General features: G+C 36.9%; 1 protein-coding gene across 3 annotated transcripts; it reads right to left on the bottom strand.

Annotated features, from left to right (window-relative positions):
• Nucleotides 1–227: 227 nt before the first annotated feature.
• LOC108677043 (activating transcription factor 3) lies at nucleotides 228–24,590 on the bottom strand. 3 transcript variants are annotated; one of them, XM_047885724.1, is made up of 6 exons: nucleotides 24,292–24,590; nucleotides 9,447–9,577; nucleotides 7,505–7,936; nucleotides 6,272–6,379; nucleotides 4,664–4,985; nucleotides 228–1,766 (listed from the first exon to the last, which is right to left on the bottom strand). In XM_047885724.1, exons 2-6 carry the CDS (start codon nucleotides 9,570–9,572, stop codon nucleotides 1,612–1,614), a joined length of 1,143 nt encoding a protein of 380 aa, XP_047741680.1. In that variant the 5' UTR covers nucleotides 9,573–9,577; nucleotides 24,292–24,590; the 3' UTR covers nucleotides 228–1,611. The 3 variants fall into 3 exon arrangements, with proteins under 3 accessions (XP_047741680.1, XP_047741678.1, XP_047741679.1); XM_047885722.1 differs by lacking the exon at nucleotides 228–1,766 and having other exon boundaries at nucleotides 1,772–4,985; XM_047885723.1 differs by lacking the exon at nucleotides 228–1,766 and having other exon boundaries at nucleotides 1,772–4,985; nucleotides 9,447–9,574.
• Nucleotides 24,591–25,016: the final 426 nt, after the last annotated feature.

The following is a 25,016-nucleotide window of genomic DNA, read 5'->3' as shown; positions in this document are numbered from 1 at the left end:
TTGTTCGTATATTTTATGTTGGGTCATTTGTTTATGGAAAGCGTTTGCGGTATTTTGGATAAAGAGAGAAAATTCGAATTTGTATTTAATCCAGCGACGCGTGAACGCAGTAAAGAACCGAGACGAAATGGGGCAAATAACTCATCACTGTTGTGAGAAAAGTTGAATAACCCATTATATCTTCGCTTTAGTTATTTGCAACACTTTTGATAAAAAAAAGACTGATAAAAAGGCTTAGAACTTTATTCGTTCCTTCATGGAAGATACTCTGTCATCATTCACATATGTATGTTGACCACACTAACTTTTACCAAAAAATAAAATATTCACGAAGGAATTACCTTCATTTGGCAATTCTAAAGTGCCTTCAATTTAACCGTATCACAGCTCAAACTTGTCTAAACATCTAAATCCTGCGCATATCAGAGCACTAACTAGATATCTTCAACTAGAACCGAAATTTGATATGTATTTACAAACAAAACTAAAGTTTAGGTGAGATGGCGAGAAGTCTCTTGCGTAGGTCATTTCTATGCACCGATGTTATGTGGTCAATATAGTTATTCTGGGAAATATATTCTACACCAAATTACCCAATGGCATGAATGATTCTTGAAACATGCGAAGAACAGAACAGAGATTAGTGAAGGCTGAAATTATGAACAATTATGAGAGCCTCTTTGTGCTCATTCATGCATAGAAAAGAACAAGGTGGTCCGTCTACGCAATCGTTTGAAAAGACACAGGTAAACTGGTTTCAAAGTCTAGTTGGCGTCCATTCTCTGAATTTTTAAATTGCTCCGCATCCGGAACTCTTTATTCGCATTTCCACTAGAAACTCCCATGCAAAATGAGAAAATTTTCGTCAGAGTGCTGTCAGTATTAACCGTTTCCACGCTTCAATTCTTGACAAAGATTCGTATCGCTTGCTTCGTGTCGAAATCATTCGTTAGGAGCCGAGAGTTGGTCGGGCCGTTCGAGGGTTGGATGGTCGCTTAGTCGTCGGGGGTGGTGGGTCATTCAAGATTCGTTGTTGACGGATCACTTTGTGGTGGTTGTCATGCACCTTCATATGATGAACACAGCAGAAGGCATCGCACCTTACGGTGAGTTCTTCTCTGGCAAGTCGTTAATAGTCCGTGAGTGTTCCGAGTATTTATCTATCATCAATAAAAAATTTGACGCATTAAATTTGATTTTCTCGTGGAGCGAATGAATGAGAAAAGATTATAGTCTTCTCAGAGATCGCTGTTGTCAACCTCGGGAGGTTATTTCTCATCTTGAATTCTGTTGGGTAGATCTTCGTAAGAGACCTAAGGCTCGAAGTCGTTGACATGGACTTGGGAGAGATTCTGTACCACAGAAGTAAATACAACAAAGTTCAATCGGATCAATTTAAGTGGTAGCCATATAAATGTATTTGTTAGGGCTTAGTCTTCTTGATAATGTCTAACATCGTTGCGTCAGACTACAGTTTGAATGTCTAACGTTGTACTTCGCTCATCAACCGGTTGAAACAAGTTGCATCTTGACATTTGTTGTATCGTTGAAAATTTCAACGAGTTGCAACACGGCTTGAAAGCCTTGTGAGCATCTTTTAAAATAGTCGTCTCAATCGTTCAGTTTTATCATCGTAAGGAAATCGAAAAAGTGGCGGTCGTAGCAGTGCCCTAAACACGAAGGATCGTCAATGTACTCCGCGGCTTCTATCATCTCTGCTATTCCAGAGCAGGGTTGTTGGGAAGTCGCACCGTATGCCGGAATTTCTGCATAAAAAGAAAACTTGTTCGTTCAAGAAGAAACACATTTCGATTTAAGAATAGAGGAATTCTTGAGCGTGAAATGAGCAGATCTCGAGAAACGATGTTGTCGACGTGTGCGCCACCGCAGCAACAATTCGTTATAGGAATAGTAAGGTGGAGGATGAAGTTGATCTAGTAGGTTGAAGAAAGGAAGGGGTCGGTCGGAGGAACGTAAGTAAATAAGGAAATCTGAAAGGCGGTCAATGAGGAAGCAAAGGAAAATGACAATGATGGAGGAAATGTGGCGGTGAAACAACTGAAAATTAATTGAGAAAATATGATTGGAAGGAGGAAATGAGTTTTTGCTGACATTTGCAGCTGATTAGTAATGTGTTAGATTTATGAAATTTTATCATAAGATTCGATCCCTGCATTAGACCATTTTCAAGGAAAAAATCTCATTTGTGATTAAATGCAACTGCATAACACTGTTTACCACACAACATCGGGCACAAAATGGCACAGGTTTAATGAGCACACCGCGTTAGATAAAAATGAGAAGACAACATATCCCCTGAAAGTAAATGTGTTAGACTTCACACAGTTACATAAGAAGAAGCTATCAACGAAATCGTTAAATCAAAATGGCCTTTCCTCGGTAGTCTCACTGAGGCTGATTAGTCGTCCAAAGACTAGAGGAAGGCACAAAAATACAATTCCAATATTAAACGAAAATTGATCACCAAGTTTTAGCACTTCAGTATTCTTAATGACACTGATGTCTAACCTAATGTTTCCATATTGATGATAAATTTCCATTTATTATTGGAATAATAAAACAACAAAGACGAGCAACTCTTGCAACCCTTCCATAAGAAGAAGGGTAAGACTTACGTCCTAAAAATCTTTCTCCGCCTACTGAAAGCAAAAATTACTGTACCTGCAAGCGGGCCATTAGATCTATGGCAGGTAACGCAGTAATATCGCAAAAATCCAGTAAACTATTTTAACAAGCAAGATTACTTCTAGCAACAATTACCTTACAAACTTCACGACACTTTTATGATGAGAATTAAGACATTCTCACTCAAATCATTATTTAATCATAGAAAGCCGATTAATGAGCAAACAATCAGACTCAAAACTTGAATCCCGATTTTAAAACAAATTCCAATCTTCCACACCGGCTCATGCAGTGAGAGGAATGTCAACTTACATTTGTACCATAAATATAAAACTACATAAATGTTTTCATTAATATAAAACGTGTAAACTTATGAAAATACAACACCTCTCTAACTAGAACTACATATACAATATATGAACATCTTGTCTGATGAGTAGACGTCATGCTCCATCACAACCGAGATTCAACAAGGATGGTGCGGACGACCTTGTCAACACAACGATAGTTTTATCTCAAAGCACGGAACAGAACATATTACTGACCGAGGCATATTCTATAGAGAAACATGCAAATTAATTACACACAAACACAGCGCAAGGGCTCATCGCCCAACCTTAATTAGGAACAAAATTGAAAATGTTACAAAAGCTGCGGTATTCACCAGAAGTAACGATGTTCAGTCGTTCTCTGTGCTAGGGCCGATGAACGGTAACTCACCAAAATTGAATAAATTGTAAACACGACGTCAGTTGCTAGCTCAAAAAGAAACATTTCTTTGCTTACTTGCGTAAGAAAGAATACCAAGCACTTGCTCAGATTTCTGTCCGTCCATTGATACGTCCTTTAGCGCTGTTGTTTGATAAGTATTTTCACTTTTATCCCTCATCAACATTTAAGAGGTTCATGAAAGAAAAGTGTTTAGTATACTATAGGTTAAATTAATGGCAATAAACAAAGTCCAGATCAGTGGTAATAACGGTCTTCAAAATCTCATTATTGCTTTCACGTGCGTTCAATCTTATTATCATACGTTGAAATAGATGAAAGAACTTGCAACTTTGAGTGCCAAAAAGTATGGCAAATCACATTGAGTCACACGTTCCGTAAGATGTTGGAGGGAAAAATAGGTTTTGCATGGCATTGGAAGAACAAGTTTGATGTGAATTATCAAAAGATTCGACTTGACAGCTACCGCTGACGATAGAATCAGTCATTTGGATACCGCAATTCATTGTGGATATTGCAACGCACGCGTCGTCACCACCAACCACGCCAGATGCCTCTGTCACGTAAGCAGCACTTCTCTCTACGGAGTTAGCTGCATCATTCAGTTGAACTTCACTCAAGGTATTGGGCACGTTAAATGACGACATATTATCCTCATTGGTTTGTCTTACTGAGTTGATTGAGTACGGAGAGTAGCGCGCTGTACCGCAACTTGAAACTGTTGTAGTATTACGATTTCTACGAAAGGCGTTTCTGGGTACAGTCGTTCGTGCCGTCTCTAGCTGGGTATATTGTTTTTCACCCGTCGGCTGCTGTTGGTGGGGGTAATTTGATGAATTCGTTGTCACCACGGGATAATAAAATGGATTTGTTTTCGTGTCCGTATAGGCATAGGACACAGATGTATTGTTAGGATAACTCAGAGCTGCTGAAACCTCACTACCACAAATCTGGACTCCACTTTCGCTAACAACGGACGGGTTAACTGACGTGTAATTGGCTGAGCTAGCAACGGCTCGTGAGGAACTCTGGTACTCGCCCAAAATTGCGTCTTGTCGCATGGGTGCTTCGTTAGAGGAGGGAGAGGTCGGGTATAGATAAGGATGGTACCGATTAGAGCCTCTGAGTTTGCTACTGCCCGGTTTGGATGTGGAGGCCTCGTCTGAAGGTATGGTAGGCTCGATATAATCTAAAGAAGGAGCAGTGCTTGCTACGTAAATTGCGCCGAAGCCGCAGTCTGTCAAGGGCAACGAAGAAGGAGAGGGAAGCGAATTGATGAAATCCTTACTGTCAGTCGAAGGAGAAAGCAATGACGAAAACGAATTAGGGGATGACGTCGAACAACACGAAGAAGAAGACGGGGACGCGTAGGATGGGGAGGTGATGGACGAAGGTGCAGGATACGTTGGGGAGGCTCTAGAAGAGTGGGGCATCGGTGGAAGACCAAGGACCAGGGAAGGAATTTGGGAAGGATCGTATTGTCGGTGATGCTTGCAGTTTTGGCGATGGCGCGAGTCTGTGAGACATTTCTCGAGACGCTCCTTCTCGACCTTAAGGCGTTCAACTTCGCCTTTCAGGCGTGCATTGAGGTCCATCACGCTCTCGGATTCCTGCTCAGTAAATATTTACTTTATACAATGACATATTTCATAAATCAGGTCATAAGATGACGTGTAACATTTGTTTGTGGCTAAATATCGTGATTTTCTTCTGAATCAGATCATTGATAAAAATGAACAAATTCTATTCTATTAACTTCAAAATCTTTGAAAAAGACTGTCTATACTTTGTATAATGAACAATCAACAGGAGCTTGCGTCTTCAAAATTGACTATTTCAGAATACAGTAAAATAAATCAGCATATAGTATAATTGTCTAAAAAAAATGCTCTCGTTGATGAAACATCAAAATGCAAGGATGAATTACACTGTGTTTGTCGCAAAGCAGAAAACATGAAGGAACAAATGGAACTACATGTGAAAGAATCTACATTAAAATAGTAGTATTGTATATAGAGTTTTGTCGTTGTTCTTGTAAGGGGCAAACATAAATAAAGTCGAACCTTGCGGATATTATTTAACTTATTTTATGCAAGACTTTATTTATTTTATGCAAGACTTTATACGGCCCCACAGATTTGACCATCGATATCTGTTCAACCTCCCATAAAAAATATTAATTGTTCAAAGTATCGAAATAGTGACACATTCGACCGACAAAGAGCGATTGTGGCACAAAAAAAAGGCCTTTTTGCCGGGTCATACTGGGTCGGTCAGGTTGACCAACACAACTAATTACATCGCAATTCGGACAGAAGCTCACTCATTTCTTTAAGTGTATCTTACACACAAAGAGATCTTTGGTGCGGTGGTGGCACCATCACACATGCCCGGCACTGCTGCCTGGCACTCCACCAAACCCGCCTTGGCACTCGTCTTGCATCCGTGTTAGGAGCTTATCTCCTTATTAATAATATCCTCCTTATTAATAATCCTCCTTATTACCTCCTTATTAATAACCTATCACAAGTCACATTCAGCATCAGTTGCTCTCGAAGCTGTCAGTTTTACAGTGCATGACGAGGCATACATTTTCAAAATATCGATGAATATTTTTCTTGGTGATTTTTTTAGTGGAAATACGAACGAGTCATTTTTCTCATTGCGTTGCAGTTTTAATGTCTTGTTTCTTCTTTATTTTGTCTTTCGGCCCTGTCTCCCATTGACATAATTGACGGGCTATTTTGTTACATAATTTGTAAGGTTGATCAAATACAAAAATTTCCAAAATTCGTTTCAGTCTAATGCAGCTTGCGTTTGTCTCTTCGAATTATATAAAAAATATTATTGATCCGTTTTTTAAGTTTTTAATTCAAATTATTTTAGCCCAGCTTACCGTCATCAGAATTTCTGTCATCTCTTTCTTCTTATTCCGACATTTGGTGGCCGCGAGTTTGTTTCGTTCTCTTCGTCGTCTCCTTCTTTCTTCGTCTTCTTGGGTCAACTGAAACAAAAATTAATTTCGTTTTTAGTATATGTGCAAAATATATTATTTTCTTTACGAACTGAACCTTTACGAAAGTTTTTGAGTCACTGAGAAAATATTAAAGAGAATATTAAAATATTATTAGAGAATATTATTTTTCCCCCAGAATATTAAAGGTTTGAAAATCATATAAATGTACCACTGTCGATATGAGATTAAGAATACCTGTTATTCTTTCTAAGCAGAATATGAATATCAGCATGACTATCGTTTTTTTCTATAATCATCCATATCAATTATTTTAATTGTTCAATGCAATAATCGCCGATTAAAAAACAGGCTTAATCGACTTATCGCAACATACATCATTGGTACATTGCATTCTGATCCGAAATAAAGACATAAGCCACATATGGTTTCTATGAACATTTGTATAAATTTTCATTGGTCCACGTAGTTTTTGGCACTTACCTTACAATTCAAGGCTATGCCGAGCGTACAATGTATTTTCGATAAGCTATGAGTGAATCCGACGTCAAACCGTTATGAATAAATTTCATAAATTTTTGAAAAAGCCCTCACTTCAAATTCGTGGGCAGTATTTATTTATTTACCTATTTCGAAATAAGCTTCTGTCGCCCAACAATTTCGTTGATACTGAAATTATCACCTTATAATCCGTAGATTTTGTCAATATTTCTACCTTTGTTTTACATCTAAATAATATATACATTGTTATATGTTAAGAATAAAAATATCTTCATTATATCTATTTTACCATTGCATATGCCTAAATTTTAAATCTTATAAGGGGCAGAAAAAACGATAAGCATGATAGTGATCATCCGTAAATCCGGCGATCAATTCTATACTTTATATCGTTGGTAAAGATTTTATTCAAATTAAGGCAATGTTGGAATTTTCGATTATATATCGAATTCGATATATAATTCGATTATATATCGATTATATATAATTGCCCGTCATTATATTTACTTCATATATATACATATTACTTCGATAAAAAGTATAATTTGAATAAAAAGATTTATTCACGAACAATCACTTTAACAAGCGCCTGAAATGTTATTAGTGAAATTTCTAAAAAGAAAGAGAAAATTTGCGAGTATAGAAGAAACTTACTTCAGTTTTCACGACCGCAGGGTCAGGCTTGAGGAGACTCTCAGGGCAGGTGCCAGTTTGGTGAAGCTTAGAGGTGATCTGGAGCTTGAGCCCTTCTTTGATCAGGGCTGATCTGGTGGCTTCTACGGTGCTTACGGGTGATGGTAGATCCCCCAACTGGGTGATATTACCCCCTGGTTGGGGGATGATAGCTCCCCCTTGTTGAAGTGGGGGAGAACACCCATCAGATGTAGGTGTAAGTAAGCTACTGCTAGCTGGGAACTGGGAGCTGAACGGGGCGGAGGCGTTGCGTAGACTTGTGTAGCCTAGTGACTCCCCGCCCCCGCTACCCAGAAGGTGGCCCCCTTCATCTGCAGCCCCCCAGCCCCCCAGTCCACCAATGTCGTCTCCAGGGGTTGAACAGTCCGGGGATAATAGCTCTGCAGTGCCGCTCTGTGTAATACAAATCAGAGTCACACAAAAAAGTCATACAAATCAGTGTCACACAAATCTCAGTCATTCAAAGTATTGTGCCACACACAGGAATGAGCTTCAGCTCGTGTGTGTCAATCAGTTCTTCCTAAAACTACATACTATCGGAACAGCAAGAAATAAATTGCACAAGACAGTACAAGTAAATGATAACAGTGAATTAAACAGAGTCGAGAGAACAGTTCGTAAAACGAGTTCAGATAATTAATTGCATTAATGAAGCGATTAAATTTAGATATCCCCAGTTAACCGACTTATAAAGAATACACGCTACAACACCACAAACATAAAATTTACTGCTCATGTCACACAATTATTAAACGCTGCTCGCTTGCTTAGTTATTAAGAGACTCGACTCATCAACTCATAAAAAGCAGCGTATACCAAAAATATATTTCCCGACACTTCCCCACACTATTACCAAGTTACTAAGCAGCACCAACCACCAGCACCAACAATATCAACAATAATGGTGATAGCAACGTACGGGGTAGTGCAGGTACAGGTGCGGCAGACTCGGATACCATAATTCTCGACATCTCCACACACTATTACCAAGTTACTAAGCAGCACCAACCACCACCACCAACATTACAACAACATCAACAATAATGGTGATAGCAACGTACAGGGTAGTGGTGGTACGGGTGGGGCAGACGCGTATACCATAATTCTCGACATTTCCAGACATTTTTACCAAGTTACTAAGCAGCACCAACATTACAACATCAACAATAATGGTGATAGCAACGTACGGGGTAGTGGGGGTACATATTTCTCGACATTTCCACACATTAATACCAAGTTACTAAGCAACACCAACCACCAGCACCAACATTCCAACAATATCAACAATAATGGTGATAGCAACGTACGGGGTAGTTCTAAGCAGCACCAACCTCCAGCACCAATGTTACAACAATATCAACAATAATGGTGATAGCAACGTGCGGGGTAGTGCGGTAACATATTTCTCGACATTTCCACACACTAATACCAAGTTACTAAGCATGACCAACCACCACCAACAACATTACAACAACATCAACCATATAATGGTGATAGCAACGTACGGGGTAGTGGGGGTACGGGTGCGGCAGGCGCGTATACCATAATTCTCGACATTTCCAGACATTTTTACCAAGTTACTAAGCAGCACCAACATTACAACATCAACAATAATTGTGATAGCAACGTACGGGGTAGTGCAGGTACGGGTGGGGCAGGCGCGGATACCATAATTCTCGACATTTCCAGACATTTTTACCAAGTTACTAACCAGCACCAACATTCCAACAACATCAACAATAATTGTGATAGCAACGTACGGGGTAGTGCAGGTACGGGTGGGGCAGGCGCGGATAACATAATTCTTGAACATCTCCACACATTAATACCAAGTCACTAAGCAGCACCAACCACCAGCACCAACATTACAACAATATCAACAATAATGGTGATAACAACGTACGGGGTAGTGGGGGTACGGGTGGGGCAGACGCGGGCTCGTGATGCTGATGATGGAGTTGAGGATCTCAGGCGTGCGCGGCGTCGTCGCGTCGCTCGCGCCCGCGCTCAAACCAACGTTCAGGAACATCGCTGCTGCAATAAATAGATATTAATTGCATTAAAAATACAAGCATTGGTAAAATATAGAAGATAAATAAATATAAATAAAATAAATTTAAACTGCGCTCAGACCAACGTTCAGGAACATTGCTGCTGCAATGAACAAATGTAAATTTCATTAAAAATACAAGCAACAGTTATTGGTAAAATATAGAAGATAAATAAATATAAATAAAATAAATTTAAACTGCGCTCAGACCAACGTTCAGGAACATCGCTGCTGCAACGAACAAATGTTAATTGCATTAAAAATACAAGCAACAGTTATTGTTACAATATAGAAAAATGAAAAAATAAGTTCATACAACAAAGTTCCGTTAACAATACCAACGGTGGAGAATATGATGGAATAAGCATATAGAACTGTGTTCTTGTTACAATGCTTTGCAGTTACGATACATACTCAATAATAGCATGTGGGATTAATAGCATGTGGAAAAGTAGGAATGAGTAATATAACTAGGCTTACTTATTGACATTAAATGTATACTCTGGTGCTAGAACAATACTGGAAAAAGTATGTTTTACTCTGCGTTAGCTTTAAAATGTTGAGAGACAACCATGAAAAATATATGATATATATGAAATATTATATATGAAGAAAATATTACTATTGCTCTTCGAAGTGTGTAGCAAATTAGTGAGATGTCAGGTCACTTAACCACATTTAAGGAAAATATGTTATCATAACCAAATCATTTGAATTTACATAATGTGCCTCACTACAATTCTGCCTAATTAAGTACCGATATACTCTAGCGTTGTTCATCGATCGTACGTTCACTGTTACATAAGCAAATAAGCACTTCTTTGTCTGATCAACATCATGTCCGTTTGAGACTCGCATACCAACAAAATCAAAGCTGAAGTAATTAGTAGGGAAATATTTAAAACTATATATATCAAGATTTTAATTTGTTCAGCATGGACGCTGATTTCTACTGTCGCCAACAGCCTGCGCTTTTCAGAAGCGCTAATTTTACCAACAATGTGCCGTATTGATCTAATGATTGAACAGTTTTTTATTGAATCACCTCCTTTGCAATGAAAATGTTCATTTAATTCGGTGAAGGATCCTGAATTTCATGATTCACTGTTAAAAGGCAAAGCACCACAGCAATCACTAATGCAATGGAACTGAAAAATGCTCCGTGAATTCTTTCACTCATATTTTTAATATTTCATATCAAAAATAAAAATACCTACATCATCATCTTACGATGGACATCGTATAAAAAACTGTTATTTATCTCCATGTCTTGCATTTAGAAGAACCATTCATGCAAAAGTAAACAGGCATATAAGTTTAAAGACACCCGACGAGTTCAAGGTCTGACTGCTCTCTGTGTCACCATTTACAATGACATCATTGAGCCTCAATACATTGCCAGTGTCTCCATGCGTTACCATTTATTGTGACATTGATTTGGCAGCACAAATTTGTTCACGAGTTTCCCACTCCGGCATAATGCCTTAATGATGTCTAACTGACATCGTTAAAGTCATCAGATGATTAATTTTCATTAATCAGATGATTAAGTAGAATTAATTAAAAAGATAAAATAATCGTCTGATTAATTAAACAGACGATTAAGTGAAAGTAATTACAAATATTGTCTAATCAATTAATCAGATTAGTAAGTAGAAAAATTTACTTCACAAATGGTTATTCTGGAATTCTTGTTGGCTCAATAAATTTCCCATGCTAATGAATCAAATTAGTTCAATTTTGCATTATTTCATGATGTTATGCGATTTACAAACACTTTTTCGAGCTTTTATCGATTGAATTCATTTAAATGCTGCTTTAATGATCATTGACGAAGCATTTTTATATCAATTTACCATCTGTGAATAAACCTTATGACTATGAGAGTTAATGCATAATATACTTCCAATCCCCACTTAGATATGTATTTGTTTTTTGAACAAATTAAAAAAATTCACAAAAATTAAACATGCCACTATGTAGTGAGTGCCTTTTCTTAATCCCATAAGTTTCTCACGCACTAACGGGAGACAGGAACCAATCAGCGAGCTTGGATTCCCAAGCCCCTTGGTAGCGATGACTTGCAATTTAAGTCAAGGCAAAATCACAAGCGTGTCCAAAAGAAACGGCTGGGAAGAAGATGCACTGCCGAGTGCCGTCGCGGAAGTACTGATTTTTTAGCCAGCTTGGTTTTCAAATGTAATTTGAAGACGGAAGAGAGCTGTGGCAAGCCTCCATGTAATGATGGGGGAACAAGGTAATGAGAATGTCGCAAGTGACAGGTTTAAATCCTTCAAAGTCCCTCACGTGTCGTTTTGAATAGTATGGGACTCAAGCGTTTTGACTTATTGCATCTTCTGCTTTTGATAGATTGAAATAATAAACAATATATTTTTATATTCCATGAAGTGCCTGTTATAAAATGGCAAATAAATTAAAATTACAAATCATAATTTGAAATTTTAATTTTGAAAGCAAGATCTCTTGCCATTCACAATAGTTACAATGAAAAAATTATTTATTACTTGCCAAGAGGGATCGTCCGTCACTAGGATATCCTTTTCACATTTTTTCGCTGACCTAAAGGCTGATAAAATTTACTAAAAACAATGCTCAATTTAAAATTCTTAAATATTTATTTTTAGCACTCGCTTACTCAAAGCAAAATTTAAAATTCGTCATATTTCTTTGGCAAAAACCTTTGCTAAAATTGAAAAAAATGCTGCTGGCATTGACGCTTATGGAGAGATATACCTCAGACATGAATTTATGAATATATTTTCAATGTTGCCAAAAATAAATGCTTTGAACTTAAAAACATGCCGTAAAAATTATAAGAAGACCATGAAACTTGACGCAAAATATAGCCATAAGCACTGATAGTTAATAACGCAAATCATGTTTTCATCATTGATATCAGGACTAATTCATCGCGTGACTTACAGAAAACTTCGTCGAGAAATAAGCCCTGGTGAGATTTCCAGTCGTCTTTTCACGCCAGTTGTNAGAAAGGTTCAGAGAAACGTTCAGTTTTTGCAAGATTTATATGATTTCAATGTACGTGAAAGGACAAAATTAACAACAACAAATTAGTTAATAAGACAAGATTAACAAAAATTAGCTGCATTTAAAAGTTTCAAGTTGTAGTAAAACTTTTATTTGAGTTTAACGTCCTCATTGCGTGTGAAAATCGACACAAACTAAATAATTTCATGGTTATCAAAATCACTAAATAATAAAATAAAAAAAGTAATTAAATATGATGTAGGAGCCGCAGGTTGAAATTCGATGATCAGGTAAAAACAACTCGTCAAAGTTTCTAAAACGCATTCGTGGCAGAAATAAGGTCTCGCTAAGTGCGGTGGAAGGATGAATTTCGTGCACAAAATGCAATAAGATTAAATAAAAAATGAGATTCGTATCGGTAAATTTTCCAAACATTAGCATCCAAATCACCGTGGATATACTAACATCAATCCGCATGAGAAGTTTTTGGAGTCAAAGTAAAAGTCAATTTGAAAATACGTAAACGACAAAACTTTGTTCGGAATCGGTGAAAAAATTAAAGAGTTTAAGAATAATGCAAAATATCGCTTTTTTTGGACGAAACACATAACAACAAAATTTAATTTGAGCTTTCACATCTTACTTCCGTTCTTTTATTCATAAGTTTTTCAATAATTACAAATCACACAATATTAAATAAAAAAATGAGATTCTTATTGGTAAATTTTTATAACATTAGCACTCAAAACACCGCGGAAATACTAACCGTAATCCACACGGAAAGTTTTTAGAGGCAAAATAAAAGTCGATATGAAAATATGTTAGCGACCAAACTTTGTTCGAAATCGGTGAAAAAATTAAAGTCTAAGAATAATGAAAAATATCATGTTTTGTCGGACACAATACAACAAAATATAATTTCGAAATTCAGCATATTACTTCCATTCTTTGATTCATACGTTTTTCGATAATTACAAATCACACAAATTGTGAGGACATACATTTTCGGGTTCAGCGAGCTCGGCTTCAGGAAAATCAAAGGCGCAATCCCTGAGAAGGTCTCGTAGGTATGTAGGTAGCACAGGTCCCTAGCACCTGCTAGGCAGGTAGGTAGCACAGGTCCCTAGCACCTGCTAGGCAGGTAGGTAGCGCAGGTCCCTGGCACCTGCTAGGCAGGTAGGTAGCGCAGGTCCCTGGCACCTGCTAGGCCAGGAAGGTAGCGCAGGTCCCTATAGCACCTGCTAGGCAGGTAGGTAGCGCAGGTCCCTAACACCTGCTAGGCAGGTAGGTAGTGCAGGTCCCTAGCACCTGCTAGGCAGGTAGGTAGCGCAGGTCCCTAGCACCTGCTAGGCAGGTAGGTAGTGCAGGTCCCTAGCACCTGCTAGGCAGGTAGGTAGCGCAGGTCGCTTGCACCTGCTAGGCAGGTAGGTAGCACAGGTCGCTCGCACCTGCAAATGAGGTTATGCGAGGCGCAACGACTTTAATCTAGAAATATTGACCTCATGTACAAAACAAATTGTACGGCGTATTCGCAAGAGGAAAGGCAATCGCCGTCTGCCTCGAGGCTACGGGTCTTCTGAACATACTCCGCGTAAAGTAGCACCATGAACAGTCAAACGCTGCTGCGGAAGCGGAATATTCCCAATCTTGAATATAATTTTGGTACATACTCACCAGATTTATGCATTATTATTTCAGTAGATCATTTATTAATGATCTACTGACATCAAGCGCACAACTTTTTTTCGTATTGCACTTTGGAGAACTTGGCCAGAGAATTGTTGTCCGGTCCTATTTCAATATAAGGGCTAATAAAGCAATATTATAAAGAAATGAATGCGCAATCTTTCTAAGTGTATATCCACTAATATATACACTAGATACACACTTCTTAATACGCGTTAAACTGCGATTTTTCGCCGTTGAGTGGCGAAGTGAAGAGATTGTCCTTGTCGGAGCAACTCCGACCCTTCCCGTATGACTTAATAACTGTACAAGGAACGAGGAAATAATTCAGACACCGTCCTTTACATCGTAACAGAGATAAAATGGTAAGTTTTTAATAACATGCATATATGCAATATATATTATAACATGCATTATTTCAAAGCGTATGCTTTTATTTCACCTCATATTCTGCTTTAGTAAGTCTTCACCGGCCACCGACAACAATGACTTAATGTTAAAGCGAAATAATTAAAATATCTTTAAATCATCAGGCAAAATATTTACGCGGTATTAATTAACCACTTTCACTTTTGACTATACACTTTGTTGTGTAATGACTTCACTTTTGACCACATGTTAATGTCTAATGAGAACATCTTAGAACCGTTGTTGTCTAATAACTATCTTAGAACCTATAAGACAGGCATGCTGATGCGCCGCAACTGTATAACAATGTTATTTCAAGTTATACAAAAACTATAGAATCTTAAATATTCAGCAATTTGCTCAATGAAATATGTCGGAATTCAAATCGTTGCTGCAATCTTAGCTCAGACCTTCCTCCTGACAGATTCAGGTAATTTCCTTCTAGTGAATTCTCCCCCATTGTATATCAACACACACGCTGCTGCACATGAAGCCGCAAAATCCTAAATAAATAAATAAATCAATCAATTTATAATAATATTTTAAAGTTCGAAAAATCGCAATCATTTTCGAAAATGCTTAAAGTGGTGTTTGACTGTACTCTGCATTACAACAGCAGGCCGAGTAGTTTTCGCCATGATTGTGATCGAATTAATTAAAAATTAACAATAAATTAGACCTTTGATCTGTATTACTATTTGCTTTTTATTGAAAAAAAACAATGGCTGTGAATCAAACATCCCACATGACGAGTATTTTGCTGCACAAGGCTTGCTGCCTCGAAAGGGGCGCAGTGACTTGATCATTCAAGGGCAAAATCGTCGATTGTTCTCCTCGAAATACTTTGTATTGTAAACAATCCATGTTATGGGACGCTTACGATACAAGGGAACATAAAGCGACATTCTATATAAGCCTTATTCGGGGCTTGTTCTGATCGCAGTTGACATGGTAAGCGTTTGGTATTGACAAATTTGAACGTTTTGACCATTCACTCCAAATAATTTTGTTAACGAACATTTTTAACGTAAACACTGTCGGTGTTTCTGAACAGCAGCCCAATCTAACCTACAATATCAGACAAAATCAGAACTAGTATAAGAACTTTTTTGTTTTATGTGCAGCTCATCCGCTACCCACAAAAGATTTCAGTTTCCCCATAAACGGACTCGAACTCCAAAACCAACTTGCTTCCCCCAGCCCCCGCCGCCATCAATTCGACACTAAACCAGCCCACTCTCCACCCACAAGCAGGTCGACGTGTCCAAGCAAACCCACTCTGCAGCCCACGTCCACTGCTTGTGATGGTGGGTTGGTGTGGTAATTACCTGCAGTATTAGCACAGAGATATGGCAAAAACTTTGCGCCGCGGAGCTCGTTAGTTGCGCGAGTATGATCGGAATTTGCACCCGGTCGCAGTTAAGAGATCTGCGCAATGGTGGCTTCCAGGATACGTTTCAATATATGACTTCTTGTCACGCAGACACACACTTGCATGTGTGTGATATTTTATACATGTCTGTGTTATTTTATACATGTGTGTGTTATTTTATACATGTGTGTGTTATTTTATACATGTGTGTGTTATTTTATAAAGGAATGAAGTTTTATCGAGACCAGTGACATGTTAATCTGGGAATGATTTATGCATTCAAACAAAGATTAATTTTTTCACGAATATTACGAATGTAGATCCGTGAATAATGCAAAAATACATTAGCAATAGAAGATTATTAAGCATATCAATAGCTTATTCAAATAATAGCATAATAATGAAAATAATTGAACATTTTTGTCTTGCAATTGAAAGTCTTAAACAAGTATGTCGAGCGCCGACCAACGCGCGAGTTGAATTCATTAAGCAGAGAATAATTACTGGCATCTAAGAATGAGAATACATTGTTCAAATTTGTTCTCAAGAACAGGCAAATTTTACGCTGCTTTTTGGCTGAAGTATTTCATTTGAGATTACCATGGCCCGTTCAAACTGACCCAGAGAATGTGCCAGACACTGCACCCATTTTCTTATTTGTTTTTCTCGACAGTGAGTGTTTTTTCTCCAGACTTCTTGGTGCTGGGTAAGCTCTACTCTTTTGTACAGCATTTAAAGGCCTTATAACTGCCAAGCCAATTATGTGAAGCCCTACAGTTAGGTAAAAATTTATTAGACCAATTAATTCAACACATTGATAACTGACAGTTAATTTTTGCTTCGAAGAAATATCAGGAAAGCGAAGCGTAAACAGATCATGATTTATCCATGTTTATCTATTTTATTGTTAGCCAGACATGAATTTCGTATCCATTTATAAGATTTCACAATTTCATGTCATGGCTCAATGATATTTTTTATTCGAGTCTCAAATTTTAAATAATAATAAACATAACTTTTGCCCATCAACAAACATTCTTAACAAATTGTATTAACATTTGGATTATTTGGCCACAGAGCATTTCATTTAAGGTAATTAATACTTTTAATTAATTATTTCTGGTAATATTTTAAAGCAAGTTATGGAAAAGAAAAAATTGCGTAATTAATCACGACATTTAATTGATAATTATTAGGTGGCGGAATGATAATTAATTTTTCCCAAAAACATTTACACTTCATTCAAAAATTTAATAATATTTAATTGAATAAACACACAAACATAATAAAATATCGAGTAAATACAGGTTTTAAAGCAGAACGTTTTTTTGACAGCAGGAATATATGTGCGTGTTAACAGAATGTTTTTAACTCCCGATGTTTATGGTGCCAATTTCACTTCATATAACCTATCGAACATTTTTAAATTAGCCCAACTTCTGCTCACACGTGTTAAATAAAAAACAACCACTTGCTTCAGCCCAACTTCTGATCACACGTGTTATGTAAAAAGAACATCTTCGGGCTTCAGATCACTACTGTTCACCAATGCCACGTTCAACTCAACTGCTCAACTCAAATTTTTCAAAAACCTTAATATTTGCTCAACTATTTAACTAAACATACTTCAGCACGTGTTCAGACATTTTAGTCGCGACACTCCTGTAGCTTCAAGGAGTCTTAAGCTTCATGGAGTCTTCTATCGTGCTACGTATTACATGCAAACCAAACAATTTTTAATATTACCACGTACACTCCAATTGCTCAAACGTGTACTAAGACACGTTAACTTAAGACACGTTAAGAACTTTTCTTTAACTACGAAGAATATTTAATGCCGTGTTTTTAATGCCGTGTACTAAGACACATTAACTTAAGACATGTTAAGAATTTTTGTTTAATTTCGGAGAATGTTCCACCATTCGTGTCTTTAATGCCGTGATGCGATGTAGCTAAGATAATAGACTAATATAGTTTGTGAGAAGATCATCATATTCTTTGCCCATATTTTTCATGCATGCATCATATAACGGTTATTCAACATGTCATCCACTCACTTCCATTTTAAAACATAAAATAGTTATCTGCTTATCTAAAATTGAGTACCCATCTTAATTATATTGAGCACCCATTTTTAAGCCATGTTCAAGTTTCCCGTATATATATAAATTAGCCTGTATATATTATAATATAAATTAATTAATGATGCGGTTTCATCTCAAGCTCGGCGCGAATTCTAAACACGAAGCGAGTTGAGGGACTCTGAACTAGAGTTACTCAGATAAGCTGTGTTGGTGTTGAAAAGTTTATCATTGAAAACCATTAAATGTTATAATGATAGACCTTGCGGCACCCCTATTTTGGCCAAGAAATTAACTCAATCGTCTTCATTGTTGAAAAGCTTAGACGACGAGTAATCATCATGCGAGTGGTCGTTGAACTGACACAAGCAATATGGTACACCAGAAATAATGAACATTTTAAGCCCTCTCAAAGTTTAAAATCAGAAGTATATCAAATCAGTAAGTCTGTTGCAACCGACTATTCTTATCAGGGAGATAGATATGTCTGCTATCTGATTTCCCGTCATAAACAATCGCAATCGACGGTAATTAACGTTCATCTAAACGTTGATACTAATAAGAAGTCCGGTGAGTTTTTTTTGCAACACCGAAAAATTGCAGTCAAGGCCAGCGAAGATTTGGATCTACCTCGTGAACTTTGATTTGTTTTTGCTACAAGAATGGCAGCCATTGAGTAATTCCAGTTATGTTAGGGGACTTAATGCTTAATTAAATTAACCTGGTTAATTATTACATTGTTTAATAAAAGCAAAATGGATTCATATAATGTCTCGGAGAAAAATGTTGGGTGACATAAATTGTGTAGATGCAGCTGCTGGATTGTGTATAGCATGAACTTTTTAAAATTGATCTGCCTCTAGGATTTGTTTGGTAAATTTACATCTAAAAGTTATTCTTTTCTGACTTGAATCTCATTTCGCTTGTAGTTTCTCTAATTCTTAATTTTAATTCATTTATTCATTAAAAATAAAACAATCAATAAACATCGTGGAAAAATGGCAAATAATAGTTTAGTTAGCAGAACTGTATGGCGTAGTCATAACGGATTTAATAGTATTTACAAAGGTAACTTAATAACGTGGATGAAGATAGAGTGCCGGTCGAACGTGCCGGCAAGCGGTCTGGGGCCATACTTTCAAAACTGGCTAAGTGAACGTAAGTACTTACGCTCTATTTTCTTGTCTATGATTGGTGGATTTTGCTCGAAAGACCGTTAATGATTGGCTGATGAACTTACGATCTCCTAACTTTTTCTGAAAGTATAGGCCCAGGTGTCCATACTTTCAAAACTCGTTAAGTGAACGTAAGTACTTACGCTCTATTTTGTTGTCTATGATTGGTGGATTTTGCTTGAAAGGCCGTCAATGATTGGCTGATGAACTTACGATCTCTTAACTTTTTCTGAAAGTATAGGCCCAGGTGTCCATTGAGAGTCACAAAACAGCTGCTAATTTGGAAGCGGCCGCCGCTCAAGCGCTTGCAGTTCAACAGAAGCTCTTCCATCAAATCCTCTTGTTTAGGCGCGACAGACGATATCGTCGTCGTGCAAAACTGGTTGCTGGTTCATTTGCTTGCAATTGTGATTTAATTGCAGTACAGATCGGGGCATGGATCGTTAACATTAATTAAGATATTCTTCAGAATAATAAATAAATATAAAGACATTGGGAATTTAAGCAAAAGATTCGCAGGCACTCATTGAACTAGAGATTATGTTGAAGAGATTCAGCAGATCTGGTTGTAGTTGAATCAAACTCACAGCATATTCTTGGACAAGTCTGAGCAATAATTATTTAGCAAAAATTACTGCGAGACTCGTTTATTTTATTCTTTTGTATTAGTTAGCGAGGGCACTTGATATGAAGGCCAGAAGAATTTGTTCAGTAGTCTGTATAGCTTTAATTGCCTAATTGATTTCGAAGAGAATAAACACTTAGTTTTGGACACTCAATACCGGTCAAAAACTTTATGAACACTATTTCATCCTTCCGGGTTCTACCAGATTTTGTTAAAGTCACGCAAAATGTATGATTATCTATGAGAGTCTCGAGTATGAGCACTCCCAAAAAATGCGTGAGCGTTCAATCATATGCGATTACCATGGTAATAGGCGCAATACACCATGTCAATACTATGCTACAATCACAACTACAATGTAAAATAAGTACGATCCACACAATGATTGAAGCAAGAAATATAAGCACGATGCACGACTCGAACCATCCTGACATATAAAAAGAAAACATACGGACAATCAGGGCGTACGTACGGTGGCTACACATGACGTGCTCGTAGTTGGTTTGGATACGAGCTACGGCCCGCGTTTCTGCATAATAAGCGAGTGTTTTTACACGTACGAGCACGTTACTTTCAGATGGATTATGAAGCGTTTTAGCAATAATTTAGGATAATTACTACCGTATCGGTAGTTTGTTTATCAACGGTCATCCAAGCACCTCAAGTTACGAGCTTGAATTCATTTACTACTGCTAAAATCTTGAGAAATTCAACTATTGGCATCATCTATTAAATTCAAAAGATATTTCAGAAAACCGCTAGCGTCATATCTTGACGTTTTGTCTGCAACAAAATGGCGCCGTTTTATATTGCATTTATGTATCGTGTATTGTGAACACTTGTGTAAACACTTGTATATTGTGTATTGGATGTAGTGTATTATGAGCTCTTGTGAGTATCACTCATCACTGTTCAACTTTCATGTGCTTGCTCTCTTTCTCATCTTCGCATTTCAGTTTCTCTTTACTATTTAAACCTTCATGGGCTTGCTCTTTTTCTCTCTTCTCATCTCATTTTCTCTTTAAAATTTCAACCTTCATGGGCTTGCTCTCTTTCTCTCTTCTCATCTCAGTTTCTCTTTAAAATTTCAACCTTCATGTGCTTGCTCTCTTTCTCTCTTCTCATCTCAGTTTCTCTTTAAAATTTAAACCTTCATGGGCTTGCTCTCTTTCTCTCATCTCATCTCAGTTTCTCTTTAAATTTTAAACCTTCATGTGCTTGCTCTCTTTCTCACATCCTTTTTTCCCATCCAAGTTTCTCTTTATAATTTAAGGACTCGGCAAACGTCTCCTATACAGTTGGCCTTCGTTTTTTTATTATTCTATTTTTGTTACTTTCTTGTATGTATGTTTTATTTTGGTAATAACCAGTTAATTTGAAATTAAAAAGATTTGAAAGGTTACTTAGACCTTAATTACTTACGTTACAGCGATGACGTATAAAAATATGTTTTTAAGATAAAGTTTTTTGGCCATCGACATGCCTGCAAACATTCGTTTCCTATAACATACAAGAAAAATGCTAGCATACCAGAAAAGTAATAATAATTATTACCCTTATTATTATTTGAATAATTATAGCATCGGATTAATTAGCACGCAAATCTACTGGCTTGGAAACAAATTGAGATCTGACTAGTCATTTATTATATTGTCATCAACAAAAATCGAACAAAAAAATGAAGTTTGAATATTTTTATAATTCTTCATGAAAGATCTATGAATGGTTCCTGAATACAATTCGTTTATATCTTCCATATATGCGACGCTTATTTTTGTACTTGGTGCTTCAAAGAAAACAACTGAAAACTTTACCATGCGGGAAATATGACATTAATTCTTATTAATATGAAATATTAACTCTTATGACAGCTTCGACGAACATTACTGAACTCAATTGATCCCTGGGTTTCAAACATAACATAGCATAACATAACATAGTGATGTCGGCGCTGAAGTGTAGGCCTGATGTGGCCTGTCGCCGATTCTTTTCCTTTTCGTGCCTTGTTCACAGAAGATCTAATATCGTGTTATTTGCCCGGATCTTTTCATGACTGGCGATAGTTTGACTGCATGGAACAACTGCATGGATGCTTTCGTTCATTCTAGTTTGCGAGATACTAATATTTACTACAGTTTTAGTGGAAATCTGTACGAACATCTAACTTATTTAACATCTTTTACATCCTTACGCTACAAGCTGCTGTATGAAGTAGGTACAACAGAGCCAATGTTGCGCGTATCATCGTTTTTTAGTTCGTTCCTTTGGTTTGCTTGCGGGAGAATATAGACATGAGTTGTTCTCGTATACATCCTTACGATACAAGCTGCAGTTGTTTGAAGGTGAAGTTTCATTCTAGTTTACGAGATAATAATATTTACTACATCTTGAATGGAACTCTGTACGAATATCTAACTTATCTAACATCTTTTACATCCTTACGATACAAGCTGCAGTATGAAGTAGGTACAACAGAGCCAATGTTGCGCGTATCATCGTTTTTTAGTTCGTTCCTTTGGTTTGCTTGCGGGAGAATATAGACATGAGTTGAATTGTAATGAGGCAGGTTTTGATGCCCTGTCAATCATTTGTCCTTTTGCTCTGTATATTTTGAGGGCTGAATTAGTTACAATCAACATGAGAATCCAATTAGATTTCACAATCTTCACTGACAGTCTTGTGTCTTAGTTGCATCAGGGTGGGTGTCGGGTTGCTTTGTGCTATGAAAACAGAAGAGAACTCAGAGTAAAAAAGCTATAGCACTGCTGTGAGAAATTGTTTTGCAAGCTAAAATTACTGCTATGAACATAATACTAAACATGTTTGTTGCTGAATGCCTCCTGCTTGTGAAAAACTATTACTCGAGTGATATATGTCGGCATATACAATTCGCTGGTATAATGCGAAGTTACTGATTGAATTCAATGACAAAGGTATTTAAATGAAAATTTCAATATTTTTAGTAAATATAAATTTCATAGTTAACTGATTCAATATGATAACTGGTATTAACTACCAGTAAAATGCAGTAACTTGACGGAACTTTTTTGAGAAGTGACAAAAAAAAGAAGTGAGTGAGAAGTAAAAAAAAATAATTAAATGTGACCTGCAAGTGAGAAGTGTTTTTGAAATCAGAAGTCATTGAAGTCGTAGGTGCCAACTAAAGAAAACTGTCTGTTTGCAAGCATGATTTAGATTTATGCAATTTTTGAACAATTTCTTAAAATACAAAGCAAAGTGTAGAGTTCTTTAATACTCAGTATGAAATATTATTGGCACAATTATAAACATTCAAATAGCAAAATTTGATAGCCCTGCACAGTCCTACAATTGCAAGTAAATAAAAATTTGAATTTTTGAATTTAATGTTCATTGTGGAGATGAATTAACATAAAATCATGCCAAAATCCCAAAAATATCTTTTCACTGAAGTCTCTTTATGAAACAACAGTTAAAGTCGATTAGTTGAGTAAGTCAACATTTAATTATTTGCCTCCCTCAAAATTCTCTATTAAAAGACATGTAGTAGTTGCCTAGCATATGTCACCTAGAAAATTCCTACCTCACCCAGTTACCTATATGTAAATATAGAAGTTTATTATATACAGTATACATAAATGAGAGGTTGCAGTGAATGATATCATTCAAATTATATTTTTTTTGATGGCCAATAATTGATATCAAATCGATTTTAATTAATAAGGAGCTATTTACTCTTCACTTCTATTTTTTTAGTAAAATTATCAGATTTTATCATATCTAGTGTGCATTTTTTACTATAAAGTTGATAAATAATACTGAATTACTGCCTACTTCAATTTGCTGTTTACGTTAAAGCATATGGTAATAAGTTTATAAATATAAAAAAGATATATATGAAAATTTAATGAAACATACGCCATGAATGCTTACGTATTCCTTGTACATGCTCAGGTATAAGGATTGTCTTGCTGAGTATAAACAATCCAATTATTCATTGTTGTTAGTAACAAACGCTAGTTGGTTCTTAGTTAGTCATTTCTTTAGAAATTTTATGAAATTTCACTGAAGAAATCTCATTACTGCAAAAGAAAGTAAAAACGTAGCGTGATCGTTCACTGCAAAAATTTCATATAAGTTTGGTTTAAAGGAATAGTTAACCGCCATTATCTTATTTATTTCGATTAAAACTTAAAAATTTATTCGTATTAAATGTGTAAACTTAATCTTTATCAATGATTAAGGTTTTAGAAGGCATGATTCGATCGGGTTGCGTTGTGGAGGGTTAACACGAAAACTTTCTTTCGCACGACCCTCTACCAAAGAGGGCAACTTGCAAAAACATGTATTAAATGCTAAAACAAACCTGTGTTATGCGAAGATCTTGCGAAGTATGTTCGAAGTTTTCCTATTTATAACTTGTAATAGAAATTTTTCTGAATAAAGCTTATTAACGAGGACCTTCAAAAAATTGAAATAGTTCACCCTGATCGCCGTGCGACCTCAGTTCGTAATGAATACAATATTGCTGCACCTCAGCGTTGTCTTCTCCTTTTCTTGAGATAATAAGCGTGAAATGAAGAATTAATATAAGAGTCGGCACTCAGCTCCAGCCACCTCACACTCATCGCACTGTTCACCATGCCACTGAAGTTGGCAGCTTCTTGAACTGCCGACAACGACGCAGCGTCGGCCACGGACGGTTCCGATCGTCGACGCAGCAACTCGCGTTATTTTTGGCTATGATGCAGTCGGTGCTGATTGGCTAGTGATGACGAGATCGTGCAATTGGCGCCTCCTCCGTTGTCTGCCAATCACAGAGCTTCATTCAATAACGAAAAAGCAAGATAACATAAAGAGGTGCAATGCAGCACAACCGCATGCGTGCCAACTGCCCTACCGACCTAAGCAACAGCAACAGACGCCGCGCTCATGTTGCTGATAAGATCCCTCCACCATCTGTTATCGCTTCAACAGGACAAGTGCAATTTGTTTACTTAATAATCTTTATGTATGCAGTTATTCGGTTTTTGTTGTTGTTTATCGTTATCCATTGAAATCAGTTATCCATAAAACACATAATACGATAGA

The sequence above is a fragment of the Hyalella azteca genome, unplaced genomic scaffold (genome assembly GCF_000764305.2).
Source record: "Hyalella azteca isolate HAZT.00-mixed unplaced genomic scaffold, Hazt_2.0.2 contig2887, whole genome shotgun sequence".
Lineage (NCBI taxonomy): Eukaryota > Metazoa > Arthropoda > Malacostraca > Amphipoda > Hyalellidae > Hyalella > Hyalella azteca.
The sequence above is the reverse complement of the archived record's forward strand: the minus strand, read 5'-3'. Positions and strand labels throughout refer to the sequence as shown.